General features: G+C 40.6%; 1 protein-coding gene across 1 annotated transcript in view; it reads right to left on the bottom strand.

Moving 5' to 3' along the window:
• The window catches only part of MUSK (muscle associated receptor tyrosine kinase), a 52,709-nt gene extending 34,291 nt beyond the window's left edge, over nucleotides 1-18,418 (bottom strand). The window contains exons 1-5 of the mRNA XM_027652538.1: nucleotides 18,322-18,418; nucleotides 14,197-14,323; nucleotides 10,884-11,035; nucleotides 9,349-9,476; nucleotides 8,762-8,903 (exon numbers count right to left, since the gene is read on the bottom strand). Coding sequence (XP_027508339.1) covers nucleotides 8,762-8,903; nucleotides 9,349-9,476; nucleotides 10,884-11,035; nucleotides 14,197-14,323; nucleotides 18,322-18,418 — 646 coding nt within the window. The remainder of the gene's footprint in view (nucleotides 1-8,761; nucleotides 8,904-9,348; nucleotides 9,477-10,883; nucleotides 11,036-14,196; nucleotides 14,324-18,321) is intronic.
• Nucleotides 18,419-21,708: the final 3,290 nt, after the last annotated feature.

Below are 21,708 nucleotides of genomic sequence, written 5' to 3'. Positions count from 1 at the left end.
TCAGATTCATTCATGTCATATCCATTCACACTTCCTGACAAGTCTAAACTAGGCAGTCAAGGAGAGGTAACAAGTAGAGGGGCTACCATTTCCTTCCCATCAGTGAGAGATGAGGGAAGGTCTGACAAACACATTTTTAAGCACATAGAAAGCCAAGGCATTTGTGTTTTCTGCCATGAAATAACCTGTGTAAAATCAAAAAAATTCTTGAAATACCAGGGCCAAGAACAGGCCACACACCCTGTTCATGGATCAGGGGTCACAGAGACAGCCATGCCAAGCTGTGCAGCAGCTAGTCACATTCCAAGAGCTAAGGCTGAACAAGCAAGGCACAGTCTCTGCAGCTGACATGACAGGACCAAATCCCAGCTTGGTGAACAAAGAAATTCTTCAGTAAGGGTGGTTAACAACTCCTCTCTCAGCAGCAGCAGCAGGCTCTGCACATGGCTTACCACTTCCAAAACTGACAGGTTAATGGTTAAATCCCAAGATAACCGCGAGGTCAGTTTCACTTTGATCTCCAACTATTTCTTACCAAAAGGGCAATATTTATCTTTTCTGCAAGTCTACCAAGTAAACATAAAGAGGAGCAAAATGGCTCAGGTAAAGTTGATATAAGACACTTCCACTTATCTCTATCAAATTGCTTACCTATTTTTATTTAGTCCATGTCCAAACATGCTTATTGCTAGAGAACTGTCTGTATACAAGTTAACAAAAGAAAAAGAAATGCAATAGGAAATGCACACAACCACTGTATTATTTCTCAAGGAACAGCATTATTAGGTATGGGCCCCAAAAGAGCAAGCTGAGGAAGAGCTGTAAGCAAGCAGTATTTCATCACTCACTTGCCCCTCACCCTGTTATCATGGTTACCTGGGAGGATAACCTTCCAATGCATCTGAAATATCCACATTTTGTACAAAATCTCAAAATTTCCAAGCTCTTCTGGCTCCTGATACATGATATGGTTGGCCTGGGGCTTGTAGTAGTCCTTAATACATCATGCAGCACAGACCAGCCTGCACAGCAATACATAGGTACTGAACCTGGAGCCTGAGACTGTGAGAGAGACAGCAGGGACAATTTAAGATCCGTGTGGAAGGGAAACAGAGCAAAGCACATCATCTCCATCCTGAACCATATCCCTTCAGATTCAAAGCTCTAGTGTCTAATATCAAAGAAAGTTTTTCTTAGCAAGGTAATAACTTTTCAAGGTAACTTTATTCTAGGATGAACTCCCAGATTTATGGATGGTGGGACAATTTGCATCAGTAGAAGGACTCATGTTAAACACAGCAGTCACTATCTTCTCAGCTGTGAAAGACTTTAGATTGCATGTAGATGTCTCCGGAATCCTAAAAGGAGACATCTCAAATATGCAACGATATAATAACCAGGAGTAAAATGTAAGTAGATAGCTTATATCCTGTGTAACTATATAAAACCTGTTCTGTACAAGTGTTCATCTCTATATACAGAGCAAACATCAGATTCAAGGACAAATGAGGATAGCATGTTCAAATTACTTCCCAAGGAAATGAACAAGGAAATTCTTTTCATGTCAGTACTGGTCTTATATATGTATTTCATTTCTTTGAAGGAAAGACCCTTTTAAGCCTCCCCATGTCTCTTCTAGAGTACAGACATATCGTGTGGCATTTAACTCTGACATTGCCCGTTACTGTATGTGAAATTGGAAAGGAAGTTCCCATCCTCCTGAGTCAAGGAGCAACTCCTTTGCTTATTCCGTTTGTGATCACAACCCAACATGACTGCTGCCAAGACTACCAGTCTGTCTGCAGGTACTGAGATATCCACAGCTATACACAAGTCTCTCTCTCCCTCTCTTACTCTCAGGAGTTGAGCAGGCCATTATGGGAATCTCTGGGATACCTAAAACTGAGATAAGTCTTGCAGTATCCTGACATCTGGTCTCCACCAAAGGCTAATAGCAGTGCTGTAAATCTAATTACATGCCATATGAAAAGTACTTCCTTTCATCTGCTTTAAAGTACTGCTAGCAGTACCTGCTAGGATGTTTCCTGTTTTGCATGACAGCAATTAGCCTGTTCCCTGCTCACCTTACCCATCAGGCATGCTTGATTTTCAGTGCTGAAAACTCAGCTAGTCCCTCCTACCTTGGAGATCCATCTTTTTCCAAATTCTCAGCTCCCTGTTGGATATGCCCTTTTTGTGAGGTGCTGCCTGGGGCTGCAGTGACTTCAGGATAGTTGTCTCAGTTTGCTCTAGCCCCCTTATCCTCTACTCTCTTTGTTGTTGTGCAGGAAGCACATGCTTCCCACCTAGCCAACAGTTTAAAACACAGAAGAATTTTATCTGCCTTTTTTTTTTTTTTCTTAAAACCACAACTCATGCAATGATGTAAGAACTTCATATATTTTTTAAGTGCTTTTCCAAACCCTTTGTTAGAGGTAAGAGTATTTTGCAAAAGGAAATATCAGGCTCAAATGCTTCTTAAAGAAAAATTGTGTGCTTATGCCTTCTCAGAAGCCTCATGCTCCCAGGAGGCCTGCACTGCAGCTCCTCAATGCAGGAGACCACCCTGTGACACTTACTCAAAGGCAGCATGCACCTCCTGTCAGTGTCACGGCAGAGCAAGACTCAGGAGTAAATTAAATATCTCACGCTCATTTGTTCATTTGCCGAAGGTCTGGGGCTGTTTTCTTTCTCCTGCAGCTTGCCCTGTTACCCTGTAATTAGGGATATGGTTGTATCTGCGGCATCTGAGATCCTTGGGATGACTATGGTGAATGCCGTAGGTAGGAGAAGATTTAATGAGATATTCTAGCCTTTCAGTTACAGCCATGCCACCCTGCTGAGGCCAGTCAAATACCTTGGTGTAACTACAAGCAAGCTTGTTCTTTCCCTGTAATGATGCCTCCCCCAAAACCCCTTGCAATTTTTAACAGCAAACTGCAGCATTCATCGTTTACTGTTGTAGGACACAGCCTGCAGGTACATACGCCAGCATCAATGCAGATAGGGAAGGCTATCCTGTCCCAGAGTTTCTTCCTCTATTCACAGCAGAGCCCAAGACTCTTCCTCAGTGTTGACATCAGAATTTCCATGAGGAAATTTCACTCAGTACTTAAACGAAGATCTACAAACTTCCTTGCCAGTCTGCTATTTGGCAATTCACCTCACCCAAAACATCCTACCTCAGAAGATGGCATAGATAAAAATTCTGATTTTACCTTGATATTTAATCAAGAGGAAATGCGGCAAGAGTCAGGGTCGCAGTGCTGACGGGCTGCTTTGGTGGTCTCTTGGTATCTCTGTTTCCTACATAGTCTATGCCAAGTACAGACAAGTTGACACAAAACTGTAAAAACCATTCTGGCTGGCACATCAGGAGTCAGCTTTTATTTGAAATAGAGACCATCTCTGAATTGTGGGCCATCCAAACTAATAGATTACCTACACTAAATACATACTTTCATTCCTGTTACTTGAATTTGGGTGTGACTTTCTAGTCTGTTGATTTATCTGTGGCACAAATTTGTCCCGAGACTACATAAGAGGTTAAAAACCGGATGAAGGAAGCTAGTGCTTTACACTTTATGGGATAGTCAGTTAACTAAATACCAATGGCATTGCTTTCTATTGTCAATCTCACTGCTGTCTCCTTACTAACACAAGAATTAGACAAAATTGTTTTTAAAAAATCAAAAATCTAAATCAAATCTGGCAGATCCTTCCTTCTATAGGAATGATTCTCTGAGGAAAACCTTCCTATTTTTAAGGCTAAGGTGGTTCTCAGAAGTGGCTTATAGGGGAACATTTTTGTGGCCTGTGGCAGGGTATTATTTTAGTAGCTAGTAATAAGCAACAACGTCTGGGCAGGAAAAGACTTCAATCTATCAGAGTTGGAATGTAAAATCAAATATCTAGTCAGGGGAGTATGGGGAACATTGCTTCTACGCTTGTTTTGATTTGATTGCTTTGTGTGCTGTCACATAATAACACAGGATCAAATGGAACAGCTACACTTCAGCAAAAAGGTGAATGAAACTGACTGGATAAAGAAAGGATCACTAGCGCTAGCTGACCCCATTCTGATTGATAGAAATTGCAGAGAAGATTTGATCCAAAAATGTTTTTAAATCCATGAAGAATCCTATTTGTTTCTTGTAAAACATACTGGACCTTCCAGCACTTGTCCTGGTTAATTTGTTTATTTGTTTCCTTACAGATTTGTAATTGCTAATTTCTAGACATGGTTCTGTAAAGCGCTGGCTTCAAAGCTAACCCTTATCACACTCCATAGTCCAAAACTCCTGAATTCCACCATTCTCTGGTGCCACAGGCTGAAGATCAAGCTCAGTTGCACACAAGTCACAAGATGGAGGTTCATCTAACTCTGTACACAATCAACAGGACTATCTGTGTACCTTTCCTTTAACATTACAGTTCACATATTTATTCCTTTTTTCTTTCTTTTTCAACATTAAAAATGCATCACTGGGCAAACTGGGAATTCAAAGCTTTCACTAGCTGCGTACAACACCTAAAAAGGCACAACAGGAAGGTTGTTCTTCATTCTTAGGGAAAGAAAAACCTATTGCACACAAAGTCCCAGTAGACTATTCACATTGTCTTCCTGCATCAAAGGACTGCCACACACATGCTTCTGTTGGATTGGAAGGACACCTCTCGGAAGAACATTCTGCCTTCAATTGTATTAGTGCCCAATCCATCACAACCCTTTGTACATTTCAATGACAATAACTCCATCCGTTTCCAGAAAATGCGCTTTCCATAGCTGAAGCTAAAAATAAGGCTAGGGATGAAACATGTGGCTCATGGGTTTATGCCTCATTTTTTAACAGTTGTTACATCTAAATGGTAAGAAATTCATGATCAATTTTTCAATTTCCTTTGTGACTTTTTTATTCTGAAAAATGAAGAACATATAAGAGAGGAGCCCATTCTACTAATTCACAAGATGGCCCTTTCTTTCTCCCAAAGAGAGAAGGAAACATTCTCCAAAACAAAGCAAAAAACAGAGCACATGTCAGGCAATGAAACCTGTAAATCATCACAAAATTTACTGGTTTATGATTGTTCTTCAGTAGATACTTCCTATTTGATGCAGGAATGACATATACTTTGAATACTGGTTATAAGCACAACATCTGGAAAAGATAGCAAGAGATTAAAGCAAAACCATCCGGTGGAACTTATTTCACATATTAAGAAAAAAAAATACCAGGCAGCTTCTCTCTGTGTCTGAGTGACAAGCATGCTCATAACTGCAATGTTTCCAAGCCCCTCACCAGGAAAGAGCTCATGGCTTTAAATTTAGTCTTTTAATATCATATAATTCATACACAATGCATATGAAGAATATCATTGTGATACACTTCAAACCTTGGGGACTACACAGGGTGTACAGTTTAAGGCAGAAGGCCCAGAAGCTGAACCTGAGGAGCTCATGCACAGCTTTTATGAAACTGGTCCTATTAGTGGACTGGACCAATGTTGCTGGAAATACCAATGAAAACCAAAATTCCCCTTTCTACAGCCTATGTATGAAGGAAAAAACAGACAAAGGTCTTGCAAACACTACAGATTTCAAATGCTCAGACAAGGTCTAAAAAATACGTTCTTGGTACAGCTGAAAAGTCTTTACCCTGCCCTGAATTTTCACTGACATCAATGGGAATTTCTGCACTTGAGGACAACTCTCAACACTGCTGAAGGCAATAGCTGCTCTCATATTTATTTCTAAAGTAATGATCTTCAGGTGAAACTGGATGGAACATCTTAGCCATCTCAGTCAACATCTTGTAAATAAACTTCAGCCTTCAGACATCTGTGCCTGAAGGTAATCCAGGTAAGCCAGCAAATGCTTCTATTCTACCGTAGTCCTGAATCTTGGATTCATCCAGGAATCCTTCAGCCAGAGATTCATTTTGGGCATCAGTACAGCAACCAACAGGAAATTTTTAGAAATCCTTTGGCAATGTACTATTTCATTGAGTATATAAATGCTCTTCTATGGTTAGCAGAAGTGTCATTATCAAAACTGATAAAGTAGTGATTAAACATCTAGTTAGCAAAATCCTTAAGGTAATAGAAAATTAATACAAAACTGCAGGTCAGAAATATGGCCTCCAGGAAATTAAAAACACATTTCTTGGCAAACAGCCAAGATTACAATATAATTCCTTTATCTCAGTGCATATATTACCTTTTGTAGATCTCTCTGGATGTGCATTAGCAAGAACAAGTCACATTCACACATTAATTTTAACTGACCCAGCAGATTGATCGTTGCTTATTTGTTTCACTTTGCAGAGTAGTGTGGAGAAGGCTTGTTTCTGCCTATTGCAATTCTACTTCATGCAAGTACTTTTACTAGTCCTTTTTTTTCATAATTTGAGTGTGTTGTAACTAAAGAAATCAAATGGGAAAATACAACCCAACAAAATTATACAGCTTCTGCAGAGCTGTAAACCAGAATACTAGTGGAGAAACACTTCATAGTGACTTCTTTCTCTCTTCCACTCTTAAATCCACCTCTCTGTCTCTCACTGCTTTCCCTTTCATCCCATTCCTTTGTCCAAAACCCACTGCTGTGTGCTTACGTAGGAGGTCAGGAATTAACAAACAAATTTCCATGCCAAATGTGTAATTTACAAATAAAACTTTGTAAGCTTTTAAGTTTTGCAAACTCTCTGACTTGTCATTCCTTTCAACAAGGACCTATGAATCTTGGGTGCTCCCTTCCCCTTAAGGGTGGGGCACCACACAGGACTGATGCTGGACCCATTAAAAGGAAAGCTCACAACAGAAATCAGCTTCTACATTATCTAGATTTAGCTAGGTATAAATATTTGCACTGCTCTTTGAATGAGCACTGGCCTTGGAATTAAATATTCATAGTTATCCAGCCATGCTTAGTAATTTTATTTTAATATTAAACCACACTGTGCAGAGTGGTGACTCCAGTGAATACTAGCACCAAGATTTAAGGAAAAATATTGTAGTATTATTGGAGAAGCAATGAACAGCAATTTTCACAAGTTTTGTGAACACTACTCCTGGAGTGTAGTTTTCCTGCTTTGACTAATTTTAGTATATTATTTACTTGGAGTTATTTTAAAGTGCTGCTACTAAGGGGGTAGTAGAGACAGGAGGAGAGGAATACTAAAAGTAATAATAAAAGAGTTATGTGAGGGTGATGTCTGTGTGTATCTGCATGTGTACACAGGTATATGTATACATATGTATGCATGCTAAAGATCTATGAGAATTAATCTAAAGTACCATGAGAGGAAGGGATTTGAATACACAGCAAGGTGCAGTCAGATATAACAGCTTTGGATTTTGGAAACTAAAACTGTAAACCAAGCATACATCAGTCTAGTTTGGGTGACAGCCTGAAATTAGATATATTATGTAAGTGTTCTACCAGAGAAATGAAGGTGAGTCTGAAGAACAGCATTTCTTTGTTCACACAATACATGCAGGGAATATGAGGGCATAGCTTGTGTGGGAGCACTGAGCTCCCATTGATTAAATAGGAATTAATCTTCATCATTTTAAAAAGAGCATTCATATGCTCTCCTTTCCAAGTAGGATATTAGTGGATTATTTTGCTGTTCCTTGAATGAACAGGCTGCTGCATAATTCTGGAGATAGGGACAAAACAAGATACCTACCTTAGCAGCCTGAATTTTTGGTGCAATTCCAGCCTGCTTTTAGGTTCCCTGACTGGCTCTAGTAGGTCTGGAGCAATAAAATCTCAGTGCCTGAGGCCCAGGGAGGGCTGTTTGTGTGCATGGCATCAAGTATTTGCCATTTACAGTTTAACCCTTGATAAGCCTCTGCCCATTGCCTCAGTGACAGGGCAAAAACCCAAGCTATTCACATCAAGATCCAACTGTTTTCATTGTGCCTTATCACTTTTAATCTGGGAGAAACATGGCTCTGAATCTAGACTAAAAATAGCTACCTTCCAGATTTAAAACTATTTAAGGAATTTATGACACACTCAAAATCTGTATGTATAAATATTAAAAAGAGAAGGGAAAAAAAAATCCACCTGGAAAATTAATGCATTCTTTAGGTAAACAGCAGACCTACAGTAATTTGTAGTTGGATCTAATATACCTGATCCTGCTCCCAGGTGTCAATGGTCCTTTTAGAAATGAGATTGCACCCAGGCCAAATGTAACCCACAACAATCTTTTGAAGCTTACTAGGCAAATGGAAACCCTTCTGCACTTTCCAGAGTGTGGTCATTCTGAATCAGAAATAAAAATTAATTAATATACTGAATCAGTCATTCCTCCACCCACTCTACAAACCCTTACACAACCGAAATTCTCTTACAGGATTCAGGAAGATAGAATGCCTTGTTGCCTATGTTCGGGTTCTCCTGCAGTCCACAGATCTCGGCACTCTAAAACTGTTGATGATTTATACCACAAAGCAAATATCTTCTCTACATAAAAGATGGACACTGAGAGCATAAGGACTGGAAACTGAAAAATCAATCTGGTGTTCGGTTTAGAGTGCAGAAAATGTTCAAGTCCACAATGAGGAAAGCTCTTCCTCTCCCTCTCCCTCTCCCTCTCCCTCTCCCTCTCCCTCTCCCTCTCCCTCTCCTCTCCTCTTTCCCCCTAAGATGTTTTTGTTAATGTCAGTGTAGTAACAAGTTAATTCAAGTTAACCAGGTATGACGAGGAGCTGGCACGTGGAGCTGGAGCCTGGTGCAAGGGTTACTCACCTTCCACTACAACAGTTGCAGGTTTTGAATAGGCTGTGCCCAGACTGTTCTTGGCTACACAACGATACTGTCCTGCATCTTCTCTCTGAACATTGTGTATCCTTAAATTCCCTGAATCGAGGACAGCAATGCGAGCAGTCTCCTGCCAGAGGAAGGAGCAATTGAGGTGAGGCCTCTACATGCAAGCTGCGCACAAGTAGCACCAAATATCTGTTTACAAAAACTGGGCTTACATGTATGAACATTATTTATGTTGTCCTACAACTGAAGGATTTGGGGCCAGCTCTTCCCGCTCAGCCTTGTCATGACAAACTCATCCATCCCTATTTTTGCAGATTTATGAATTATAGCTTCAAAAGAGCTCTTATTTATGAGAACACTCACAAGTGCTTTCATCAGCATTTCTCCATGATTAGTGTAATAAGGATATAAAATATAAGATACAGATATCCAGAGAGATGAACCCTGGATTTCCAAATGCTTGCTTTCTAGCAACTAAAATTTACAAATACTATAACTGATGATAATATTTAACACAATACCTTTAAGAAATAATTACCACTAGTTAAAAATCATTCTCTACTCACCCTTACAACTGTTTCTCCTTTGACCCATGAAACAGAAGGTTTTGGATTCCCCATTGTAGTGCATGGAAGAACAGCCTTTAAGCCTTCTATTATTTCCACATTTACAGGTGGTCGGGTTATTTTGGGTCCTAAAATTTTAAAAGTCAAAAATTAAAGTTGAAATGAAGCTAAGAGATACTAGAACAAGATAAATTCAGAAATTACATCAGAAATTTTTATGCTTTTTCTCTATATTGCTGAAAGGTAGAGCAGTCTTACTTCATCAGTAACTGCCCTGGAAAGAAAGAACTTTCTTCAGCACAGCATTAAGTTTCAGTTTATGGATGCAAAAGCAGTTAACTTACATGGGTTATTTGTTTTCCTGAGTGGAGTTTGATGGTCATTTGAATTAAGGCCTGGGCTAAAATCCAAATTCAGATAAGAGTATTTCCAGTATTGAAGAATGTTTGCATTCCAGGTTTTGACATTCTTCACTGTGTAAACACTGTCTTGTATGAAAGTTCAGATCTGGATTGAATTGATTTTGAAACAGTTTTAACCCAGGCTTGCCTCTAGCTCAACAAGAAAGGCACGTAAACTCAATTAATATCCTGAACAGAAGGATTTATAACTGTACTAGTAAAAAGAAGAAATTATCTTTAAAGAAAAAAGGAATCAAACTCCCTTAAAGTTAATAATGGATAAATTTAAATTTATTTTGCCCAAGGAACCATATGGCATAGCTTACTCTGAGCAGGGAGTAAAAATAATTGTCATCTCAGTATTTTGAGAGACCTGACATTTTGACTCCCTTGCATGATACTGAACCAGCAGAAAAACAAGCTTCAAGAGAGCATCACCTTCCAGCCCTCACCTACCAGTGACTGGGGTGCTGTAGAGCTCCAGATTTGCCAGACCTGGAGGGTCATGCTCATTAGCACAAACAAATCCTTTCCTACAAACAGATGCTTTAGCCAGACTATACCTCTGCTGCCCTTTAAAGTGTTTGTGTTAGCAACTGCAGCCATATGAGTTCAGCTTCACCAAGTCCAGAATCTACATTGCCCTTTGCAAGACTAAGTACTTTGCCTTCCACGTAAGATGATGACATTTACCTCATGGTGCTCCAGACCATTCCACACTACTACTGAGAGTACCTGAACATCATTTACTCACTTTTGCCATTCTCAGGCAGAAATCTGCTTAGTGAAATTTTAAATTTAATATTCACAAGGGATTTATGTAATATTGCCATGGAGGTCTAATTTATCAAATTGCCTCTTTTATGGAGTTTGCACAAAAGGCATTCTTCAAAGTATTGGAATTTATCCCCTGATCCTAGCACAAGTGTGTGTTACTCAAAGTGAATAATCAGAACAGCATTAAGTTAAAATATGACCCAATATGCTGTGTCACTGCCTCGAAGGACTGCACCCAGGCTCACAAGAACATGAGTCTGCCCTGAAGAGAGATCACCGGGGGCGTACCTGGGGGTCTGCTCAGGCTTTCAATTAAATACTCACATGGTGTCAGGAAAAAATTGCATTCCCACTTACGCATTTTCACCTGGAGAGCCCCACAGCTCTGTGCAGCTGCTCCAACCCCGTTATCTGCTGTGCAGCAGTACACCCCATCATCACTGTCCTCAACGCTCAGAATGGTCAGGAGCTGCCCATTCCTCTGTATGCTGTACCGCGTGTCGAACAGCCTGCAGGGCACAGCACAGATCGTCAGGGTTGGGAGAACAACAAGGGACAGAGAGGGGGAGTTGCATTTGAATCTACAGACAAGTGACACTGCTACAAATGGCAGTAAGCTTTACCTTTTATTTTCAACCTGCAGAGGGAAGGAAAGGTGCTGAAAATGTTGAGTTGGGCTTTAAGATTCGCTTAGATTCTCACTAGACTGTGCAGTTTCTGACTGCCACTGGTGTAGTGGCAATTCTTCCTCCATTCAAATATTGGTTGAGTAAGTAGTATCATATTTTGGTTTCTGACTGGCTAAGGACAGGAATGAGCACAAATAATCTTTTCCAGCTGGGTCCTGTTAGCTGTAATTTGTAATTGCAAAGGAAGGACTGCTTATATAGGAAGTAGAACTGGCTGAAGTTGTTTAAAGAAACCTTCTCCAGAATAAAAAGGAAAGCTTTTTTCACTAAACAGATAAAGTTACACATAGATTTATACTGTTGGGAAAATAGACACAAACAAAAAACCATGTATTTTTATGTCTATATCCAGGAGCAGTTTTGTCTATTTTTTGGGAAAAAAGCAAACCAACAATCAAACCAACAATCAAAAAACCAAAATGAAACAAGCAAAGAAATGTGATGAAGCATTCTCAAGGTTAGAGGATTCAAGGAGAGCTATAGTTTTAACAAAGCAGGATTTAACCTGGAGGCTTCAGAAAAGACGAGAGAAGCCCTGAAGCTGGAACAATAAAGATGTAGGATATTGTAACAAAATATGTGGAGCAAAGACCAATTCTATATGTGAACATGATAGGGGGGCATGAGGAGGGAGAGGAGTGGGGTGGAGTGTGGGTGAGAGCAAGGGAAAAGCAGAAAGGTGATGAGAATCATCAGAGGATTGAACTCTTTATTTTCTTTACAAAACTGGAAAAATATAAGAAAAGTTCAGTAAAAAACATTTGCACAGCATCTCATAAATTCCTTTATGTTTGATTTTCACGCCGTCATAGATGATTTTGGGAAGCACTTTCATGCACCTGGGTTAGTTCTGACCTAAGGATTGTCTCCCAAGCTATCACAAATATCTGACACTTAAATATGTCCTGTTTTGTTCTTTTACTGTTAGAAATTGTAGTGTAGTCACTGAGTAATTTAAATGTGCTATTGACAAGCACATATTTCCTTTCAACAGCCTTTTGCCTTTCAGTCTTATATCTCGCTCCTCTTTTTCACCACGGGAAGAAAAAGTGCCATGAACTCATCCACAGTGTAAAAGATGTGCTAACTCTATACCCTTCTTTCCCTGAGAAAGGTTTACTGTGGACAGCCCTGTCCTGGGGCTTTACAGTCAGCACAGGGCACCTGCTGGTCTCCTTGCACAAGTTTTGATGCCAAAAGGAAAGGCACATCCAGAATACTAGCGTTGACAGCAGTCTCTGTCCTGGCCCTATTCCCATTGAAGTTGAAAGTTTACACACTGTTTTGTTTTGAAGGTTAGCCTAGCTGTCTGTTCAGGATGCTGAGACTTGGCAAGAGAAGAAAGTCCTGTAAATAAAATAACTGATATTAATTGCTTGCAAGAACTAGGCCCTTTGAAGTTTGATATATACACAGCGGTACAGAAATATATTTATATGGAGGTTTTTTCAGAGAAAAAAGCCCACTGATTTGATCCTTTTTCATTCTGCAAATATTTTCATCTGAGTTCTTAGAAAGTAGCAGAAATATATTCAGCTTATCCATTTCCCTGTCTTTGGTCTGAGCTTTTTTACCCAGCAGTACTGAATATTAATGCCACAGAGCTTTGTGAAAGTGAAATGGTTGGTGATATTAATGTTGTTCCAGAAGCCTTAGTAAAGGAGTGAAGCACCTGAGCTCTCTGGCCTTACCAGCAGAGATGTTTTTACCTGTATTTTCCTTTTTGGTCAATGTTGTGGAAAAGGCACTCTATCTCACAGAGAGAATGGGATGGCTTTTAGAAAGGTATGCTGGGCTTCTGGAAGTGGGGATTGTGGTGTGAAATGGTCTGGTTTTCATATTATCTTAGAACACATAGAGAGTGACTATTTTAAAGGTCTGGAGAGAGAAAGGCATGGCCCTGCATGAATGATGTCCTCTCCCAGTTTTGATTTTCAGTCATGGTGTCACTGATGGGGAAGGGATTGGGAGAAACATGACCTGATTTGGCAATAACATCCATGGAAGTTCAGACCTCCATGTTACAGCAAAGCCAAGGTCAGAGGATTAAGCCCAGGGTTTTGCTGAGGTTGCAGGCAATGAAAAAACTGATTTCTGAAGGCTAGCATGCATATGTGTAAGTTTCTGCTTTCCTCCTATTTTAAAATTATTTACCTCCTGCTACCACTGATTTATTTGGAGTTTCCCAAGCCAATGGTTCAAAGGCTCTTTGGATGCTTGACCACAACAGTGAGAACCATGCTTCAGGTGACCATCTGCCTAACATGGACATCTCTTGTAGAGAATAGGCATTAACCAACAAAGGGAGTGCTGTAATTTTCCTTTACAGAGGGAGTCACTAACAGCAATCTAGAATAAGAAACATGTGAAGGCATGCAGTAGATGTAACGTGATTTCAGAGCTGGAAGATCAAGTACAATTTACTTTGTAGAAGCCTGTCTATGGCAACAGAGCAAAAGCAATGATAGCAACTTCCATAAGACACTTCCAAGGCTGCCGCCTTCATCTGCATCCTGATGCCTGGTGGTTAGTGTTTGAAAGTGTAACAATGAGAAGCCACTTTCCTAGGGTCAGATCCAGAACTAGAAGTAAACAAGAATGGCATAGTGTGACTCCTTCCACACAAAGTTCCCAAGAACATTGAGATAGGCAACAAGTCATGCAAAGTTTCTTTTAAATATTATACAGCATCCTCCCACCTCATAAACTCATAAACTTAGGAACAGAGCCGATTGAACTGCCTAAAGCTAGAAAGAAAATTCTTGCATAGCTTGTAGCAGAAACCAACAGTCTTCAAGCTCAAGTTTGTGAAGTTACTCTTATCATTCTGTAAGGAACACAGATTCCTATATAATTACAGCCATTCACCCTCTTCCCTGCCACAGACCTATTTTTATAAATCCAGACATTTCCTTTATCACAGAGGAAAGCACTCCCAGTTTTGGCAGGAGATGCTGGAGCGGGTTGGGGCTGCTCCCTACCTGATGGGAATGCTGTTGCGTGTCCACGTAATCTCCGGCTCAGGGTACGACTCCACTACACAGACAAACTTGGCCACATCCTCTACTAGGGCATCCACTGTTTCCAAAGGAGTGGTGATTAAGGGAGCTGTGTAAAGGAAGAGAAAATGAGAAAGCCTTATAGTATCTCCTGGAGAAAGGCACATAGACTGCCAGACACCTTTGGTGGAGGCAGCTGTCCCTGCAGGGTCACTCAATGGCATTTTGCTTTGTGATCTCTCCACAGGGTGCAAAGCAGAGCAAAACAAGCTTCAACAAGCCCTGTGGATCCTATGTTTCTAACCCTCCTCTCCCCCAAGGTTCACAGTACTAGGTGGCATACTATAAGAACATAGATGAAGCTGTCCCCGAGCCAGGCTGCCCCCCTGGCATTGTGTTGGCTGGAAGTGCACGGAGCAGCACACCAATTGAAGCCAAGCTGATCTTCCCCTCGAGTGGGCAGAGTGCTTCTTTATTGTTTCATAATGCATGAGATTTGGGCTTCTTCATCATTATTACAGGATTTGTTCCACTCAACTATTTATCTTTTTTTTTTCAAACACCAAACCTATTATATAGCACTACATTTTTCAAAGCCAGGTTCACACAGTCATTAGGGTCCTTCAGATTTGTGTCATTACTAGTACATGTTCTCTTTTTCGCACTTCTTCTATACAAGTAGCACAAGAGTTAGAAGTCTGATAGCTATGTCTGATGCTTATTATCAGACCTGTTATCATACCTGTTGTAATACTCGAATGCATCTTTAGAAACACTTGCTCTCACTCCAGTAAAAGACTTGAATCATAGCTTCAAGGGATTAAAGCATAAGCCTAGTGGATCACTTTCCCTGCACATGATATGCATTGCAGCCACTGTCTCCAAAGACACTTGAATAACTTTTAATCTATGGCTGCAAGGGACACACACCCATACTTGTTGGACTGGATTTCATTGATTACTGTGCTGAGATAAACTAATTTCATGCCATATTCCTAAACACCACCTTGAAAATGCATAATGGATACAGGAGTCTTCTTATTCCTCTCTGTAACAGTATGTGGCATATTGTTTGTCTTTTCACAGGACAATACCAATTGCTGTTTATCTGCTGGCCTTCCTTAGTATACTAAACTTTAAATTCAGGAAAAAAATAAATTATAACAATTTTACCCCTCCCTCCTAAGAAAGGGGGGAAAATAGAAGACACTCAGATTTCAGTGACTGAGAATAATAGAAAGTCTAAACCTCAATGCTTTTTCAATTTACATGGGAGTCAAAATTAGAATGTCTTTGGAGTTCTGCCGGAATAAAGCTAGAGGAAGAAAGAAACAGCTTCCACTATCAGGTTTATGTAAAAATCTAAACGCTTTTGACATTTTATTAGAACAAATCTGCATCAATAATATTTCTATTTATTATACCTTCAAGTTGCATCATTGATTACCAGTAATGACTGTACTCATATAAATCTCAAAACTATAGCTAAGGTAGTACTAAACATTATATTAAAGAAAAATTAATTAAAACAAGCCCATGACACATTCATTGTTTAAGATCACTGCTTCAAATTGTATCACTCTTCAGTGTATTGGGTCATTTTGGGTTACATTAGATAGAAACAATCTCTGTATTGCACCCCAGATAAATTCTATGCCAGTGAAACTGAATGAAAGATTTCCATAAAGCCTAAGTTTTCCTGCTACTGAAGGTTGTCTTAGAAGAATAATCCCCACTGATGGCTATCATGACTACTTCAAAAGGGACATTGCTGTTTATTGTCTTTTGATGGCATTAACCCTGGAGTTTTGCAATCTAATTTCATATAGTATGTTTTTATTGCTGTTGTCCGCATGCCTTGGTCTCTGGAAGGATGCTTCTAACACTGAGAAATGTTAATTTTTACATTAATGATAATTCAAAGCAACCAGTTTTATAACTGTTGTCTGCATAAGCACAGCCATTCTCACAAGGAATAAAGCTACATTTGTACCAAGAGTCAATATGCGTAACTACAGTAACTTATTCTTTTGGGCAAACAAGACCCGTCAGCTTTACCTATTAATAAATTATCTTGAAACAGTTAAATACTTTTATGGTGTGTCTTTAATTCAGTGCATGACAGAATATTGCCTACACCTGGTCTCATCAGGTACCTCCCAAAAGCCAGCATACAGCTCAGAAGTCTGTAAGCCTCTTACTTACGGACGATACTGCCCAAACCAACAGCACAACGGTAAAAAGAGAAGGAACTTCTTTACAGCTGCCTCCCCAAATTCTGAATCCTCAAAGAGCAGCTGTGACAGCAACAGTGATGTGGTATTTCCTCATATGCTGTTTGTTACCTTTGTGATGCTAAAATCAAGTGGAGACAGCGAGCAATGATGCCATTTTGTTGTGAGGCTGCAACAGAGCCCCAAAATGGCTGAGATGCTGCTTGCTTTTGCTTCTAAAAGCCATCCAAACTGCTCAGGTGTTGCTGTCAGTCCATGTTTTCTTCAGAAAGCACTCAAAACTCTCAAAACTTGGGATGCCTATGCTACCAGATTTTAACATGGGAAAATAAAATCCAAACAGTGTATGGACATATCTATCAGCATACAGAAATGAAGCCAATCTTTTCCATGAGTATCCCTTCAGGTTTTCTGGCATTTTTAAGGCAACCCTGTGGCTTTAAGTAATATTGAAAATCAATTAACTTATATATGTGTAAATCCACATAGGTACCCTTTCTCTGGGTGTCAGCTGTGGTTTCCCGAGATAGCAAAATGACCCAAGGCTGGTCACGGGACTACGAGAAAGCAAATCCCCTCCTATCCCCAGACCACCAGAAGCTTTCAGATTGCTTCTATTTGGATTTGGATTCACATTTTTGAAACCAGACAAGACAGGCAAACAAAATAATGCAGAAAGCAGAGCCAGTCCCTCCTGCAGAATTGCAGACACCTAGAGAAATTGCAGTTCCTCTGGTCAAAAACCACTCAGTTGTGTTTCCAGTTAATGCTGCAAGACCTCTATAGGGCAATTGGACTACAGTCACCTTTCAGCTTCTCTCAGGGAACAAGCCAATTCATCCACCTGATGCGATGTTCTAGAATAGGATATGTGTCTGTTCATTGTTTTCTGACACCAGAAAAAAAAAAGGTATCCTTGTCCTCTTTGTTTTTCTTGCTCCTCAAATCCTGCCCTACCACAGCACTCAAAAAGACTAGGGTTCACCCACTTATTTTAATGCCTTAGGAAAATATTAACATTTTTATTTCAAAAGGTTTTTATGAAGGAGATACCTCCTTTTTTTTCCATTTTGAGAATAATCTGACTAACAATTATAAAAGCACAGCCTTGAAAGAGCCGCAATGTTTACCTAACATGTGAATAAGATTTTGTTTTGTTTTCCTGAAGCTGCAATGTTTCTAGTACGCGTTGAATGGCTTTGGACAATCATTGTGCAGCAAAAATTGTTGCCCAAAGCATTATCAGATGGTATGTCCAGAAGACCATGGTTGCAACTGGCACCTCAGAGAGTTTCCTAAGCAGATTTTTTTTTCCAGTTCTTTTGCTGGCTAAAAGTATGTGTGCATGTGTCCATATGTGTGTGTGCACATAAGATAGGAAGAAGGTATAATAACTTCTAGATTATATCCTATACAAACAATGCGTGTTTGTATTTATATACAAACGCTTTGTAACGACATAATAGCTATTTACTTCTTTTGAAGTTTTATGTACCTATAAGCGTACACAGACATGCCAAATATCACAAGTCTTGGGCTCTGCAGCAACAGGTACCATCAGCCCTTAACTCTTCTGAGCTTCCTTTAACATGAGAAATACACATCCCACCCAGGCTGAACCCAAAGATCCCTCTGCCCATTACAATGGACTACGTGATCTTCATAGACAAAGAACCTTCAATTCCAGAATATTTTCACTGCTATCCTTCTAAAAGCAGTGAAGTGACCACTTAAAGCAGAGCATTTTTGTCTTTTTTGGAAACACTACAGCACCACCCACCCTGCCATTACCAGAGACACCCCCCTCTTTGGAAAACCTCTTTCAGCAAGTGACAGAAGAAGAAGACCAGGGCAAAAGCCCCACCAAGCAAACCTTTCAGGAGTGTCTCAGCCAAGCTGAGGGCTGCCAGGGTGAGGACGTGCACCAGGGGCACCTTCAGCAAGTCATTCATGTTTGATCCAGAAGGCATCCGGCTCCTTCAGGCGAGGCGTGTGGACCTCCCAGCCGGCTGCATTTCGGAAGCAGTGCTCAAGCAGAGCTTCTCTGCTAGTGACAGAGTGGGGTCTGAGGGATCTAAGTATAATCAGGAATTCTCCCACCCAGCGGTGATGATGGACGTGGCCAGCTGGTGCGTATCCACTTTGGTCAGTGTGAAAGCGTGGGGCTCATGAAACAAGAGAAAGCAAATCCCTTCTGAATTCCTTCTAAGCAAACAGAGAGAAGTACAATGGGCAAATGCATTTCCAGGGCAGTACCCTACCCCAGTGCTGCAAAGTCAGCAGACCTTCATTCCAGCACCATGTAAGTGCAGTAGTGGAAAAAATGCTTGCCCCTAGATTTTCCTTCAGCCTAGTCACCCTCTTTTCCATTTTTTCTCCTCTCTCTCTCACATACACTCCCTCTTATTATAACCTTTTAAGATTGGCTGCAATATGCCACCTGTTGTCCTGCTGATAGCATTTCTTTTCTTAACAGATGCATTTGCTGGAGCAGGAGAGGTTGGCATTGGTGGCTGAAAGTGCCTTTCTTTGCCAAGAAGGTTATCAGTGTTTGAGAACCAGTGCAGCATACCGAAAAAAACAAAGCCTTATCCTGGAAACAGACGCCAGAATAAGGAAATACCCACAGCAGAAGTGAAATTTATAGCACAGGAGAAAAGGATCATTCCATTTCAGCAGCAGCAGCAGCCCAGGGGAATTGGGCATGGGTAAAGGCATTGCTGTAGGGAAATATGACTGTTGGACATTGATTCTAATTGTTGGAAATATCTTATTAACCACCAGGTCTCTGCCTAGGGTGAAAGACTAAAAAGTAGTTCTCATTTTCTAGGAAGATTTAGAGGAGTATTAGAGTCAAGTAGATCTCCTGACTCAATTTGTCTTGCCCCATCCTAACACAGTGGTTTACATGTCACATTCTTATTCCAAAATATCAAGTAATTTGTACTGCCTATTTTTCCAGTACACATGTATTTATACAAAAAATGTCTGCAAAGGGGCTTACCTTTGTGGAAAGGTTGATGTGGGGGCAACATCTACACGAGCAGAAGAGAAAAAGGTGAATAATCAAGTTGGAAAGAATCGATGCTCGTTGAACATGATTCCAAATAGATTTCATCATGCTATCAGCAGAGTGCATGACGGCTTTACACTAAATTACATGGTTTGAGGAAAGGGAATGCACAATCATAACATACCACAGTAAAAGGTACTTTGAGATTTCTGGAATTTTGTTTATGTGCTGAAAATCTTCATTTCAACCACTTCTTAGCAGTCATTTCTGCCATGAATATACATAGTTCAGCAGTGCTTCTTCTGAGGAGTAAATGGAGTAAAACTGGCCAGTGCTATGAATGTGTGAATCCCTATGATTTGGCATGGCTTGATAATGGCAGTGTTACTGTGGGGACATACCATGGCTCTGAAGATGAATAAAGCCCAAAACACTCACAGAAGATGTCAAAGATATTCCAGGAATACTGGAACTAGCAATGACAACAAAGAAAACAAAAGACAACAATGAAACAACAATAATCCTACCAGGCAACAGAGAAATCCTGATTCATGGCTGAACTTACAAATATTTCTCTTGTTCAAGTCCACATATAATCAATTGATCTGCTCCATAGAAATGCAACTTGGTCTTTTAGGGTAAAATTCTCAAGTTTTTCAAGGCTGCCTGTATCTGAGAGGCCAGCAGCTTTGAGGAGGGAAGCAGCAAGGGTGCACTGGGCCTGAGGTTAGTGCATGCAGGGACATGTGGGTGCATGCTTTTGAGGAAAAGACCACACAGTACACGCTTTCAGGCTCTCTGCTGGCTGGAAGTAGGCTTGGAGCTGTGACATGGGAGCTTGGGATTTGAAGACCATTTGGTTTTTCTGCCTGTACACATCTCCTTACCTTAACAGGTAAGGGTGCGCTCTTTTTCCTGACTTGCCTTCAGCAAGGCACAAACAATCTGAGTGGTTCTTGGAAAGCATTTACCTGCCAGACTTCAGACTGAGGTAAGGCTGACTGTCTGGCAGTTCTCTGTATCCTGTTGCTTGCCCTATGACTGAGTGACATTTGCTTTCTTCTAGTCCTCAGACACCTCTCCTGGTCACCACGACCATTCAGAGGTTTGGTAGGAGGTCCAACAGCACACTCTTTTTTACTGGCTTCTCCACCTCTTGTATCAGAAAGTTATCATCAATGTTTTCCTAGTACCTCCTAGATTGTTTGTGCCTTGCTAAAGGCAAGTCAGAAAAAGAGCGCACCCTTACCTGCTAAGGTAGCAGATGTGTACAGACACAAAAGACAAGTGGTCTTCAAATCCCAAGCTCCCATATCATGGTTCCAAGCATACTCCCAGCCAGTAGAGAGCCCAAAAGCATGTACTATGTGGTCTTTCCCTGAAATGTATGCACCCACATATCCTTGCATGTGTTACTGCTTCCCTCTGCAAAGCGGGCAGCCTCCCAAAAGATCTGACAGTGAAAACCACTGACCACTTGGCACTGCACACAGGTTTCTTACACAGAAATGAATCAAGGTCACATTGCCATAGGGTTATGGACACACCAGTGCTCCCAGTCCACCCCGCCCACTTTGCCAACAGTACCTAAAGGCAGCACAAGCTCCTTTGTATGTCACAAAAGAGCACCTTTGACAATGCATGCCAGCACTAGGGGAGGACATAAATGTTGTTTTAGCTCTTTTATTACACATTGTAAATCACTTCTTTACAGGGATCCTGAGTGGAAGCAGCTGTTACAGTCACCGGCTCCAAGAGGTTTAACCCAACCTGCAACACACATACAGCCAGTAGGTTATTGTTGCTTGTGTCAGAAGAGGGAATGCTGTACTCAGTGTAACATGTAAAGAAATAAGCTGTACTGCTGCTGTTCTTTACCCTGCACTTGAGGCTTTTATGTTTAGTGTTTTGGGTTTTTAAATGAAAGAAAGGCTTTTCTCTATAGTCTTTTGAGAAACACAGACCCATCCCAAAGCCCCACTTACTGTGTTTAAATTGGAGGGTTTCAGGTACATTTGGCTTGGCCTCTACCCTCAGCCATCTGGACCAGTCTCTGATCTCCTACTAATATTTCAACACTTACTGAGCTCTGATACCTGAATCTAAAATGGTCCTCCCTTTTTCTCTTGAGATTTTGTGGCAATTGGGAAACCTAAAATTTGCATTTATTTCTTGCTATCATCTTGCTGTAAAGTTTCCTGTAATTTTTCAGTTCATAGGATCTGACAGTACTGACTAAGGACAATC

This window comes from Corapipo altera, unplaced genomic scaffold (assembly GCF_003945725.1).
Source record: "Corapipo altera isolate COAL_440 unplaced genomic scaffold, ASM394572v1 61286, whole genome shotgun sequence".
In the NCBI taxonomy this organism is placed as follows: Eukaryota; Metazoa; Chordata; class Aves; order Passeriformes; family Pipridae; genus Corapipo; species Corapipo altera.
Note: the sequence above shows the minus strand (reverse complement) of the source record. Positions and strands in the feature narration are given on the sequence as shown.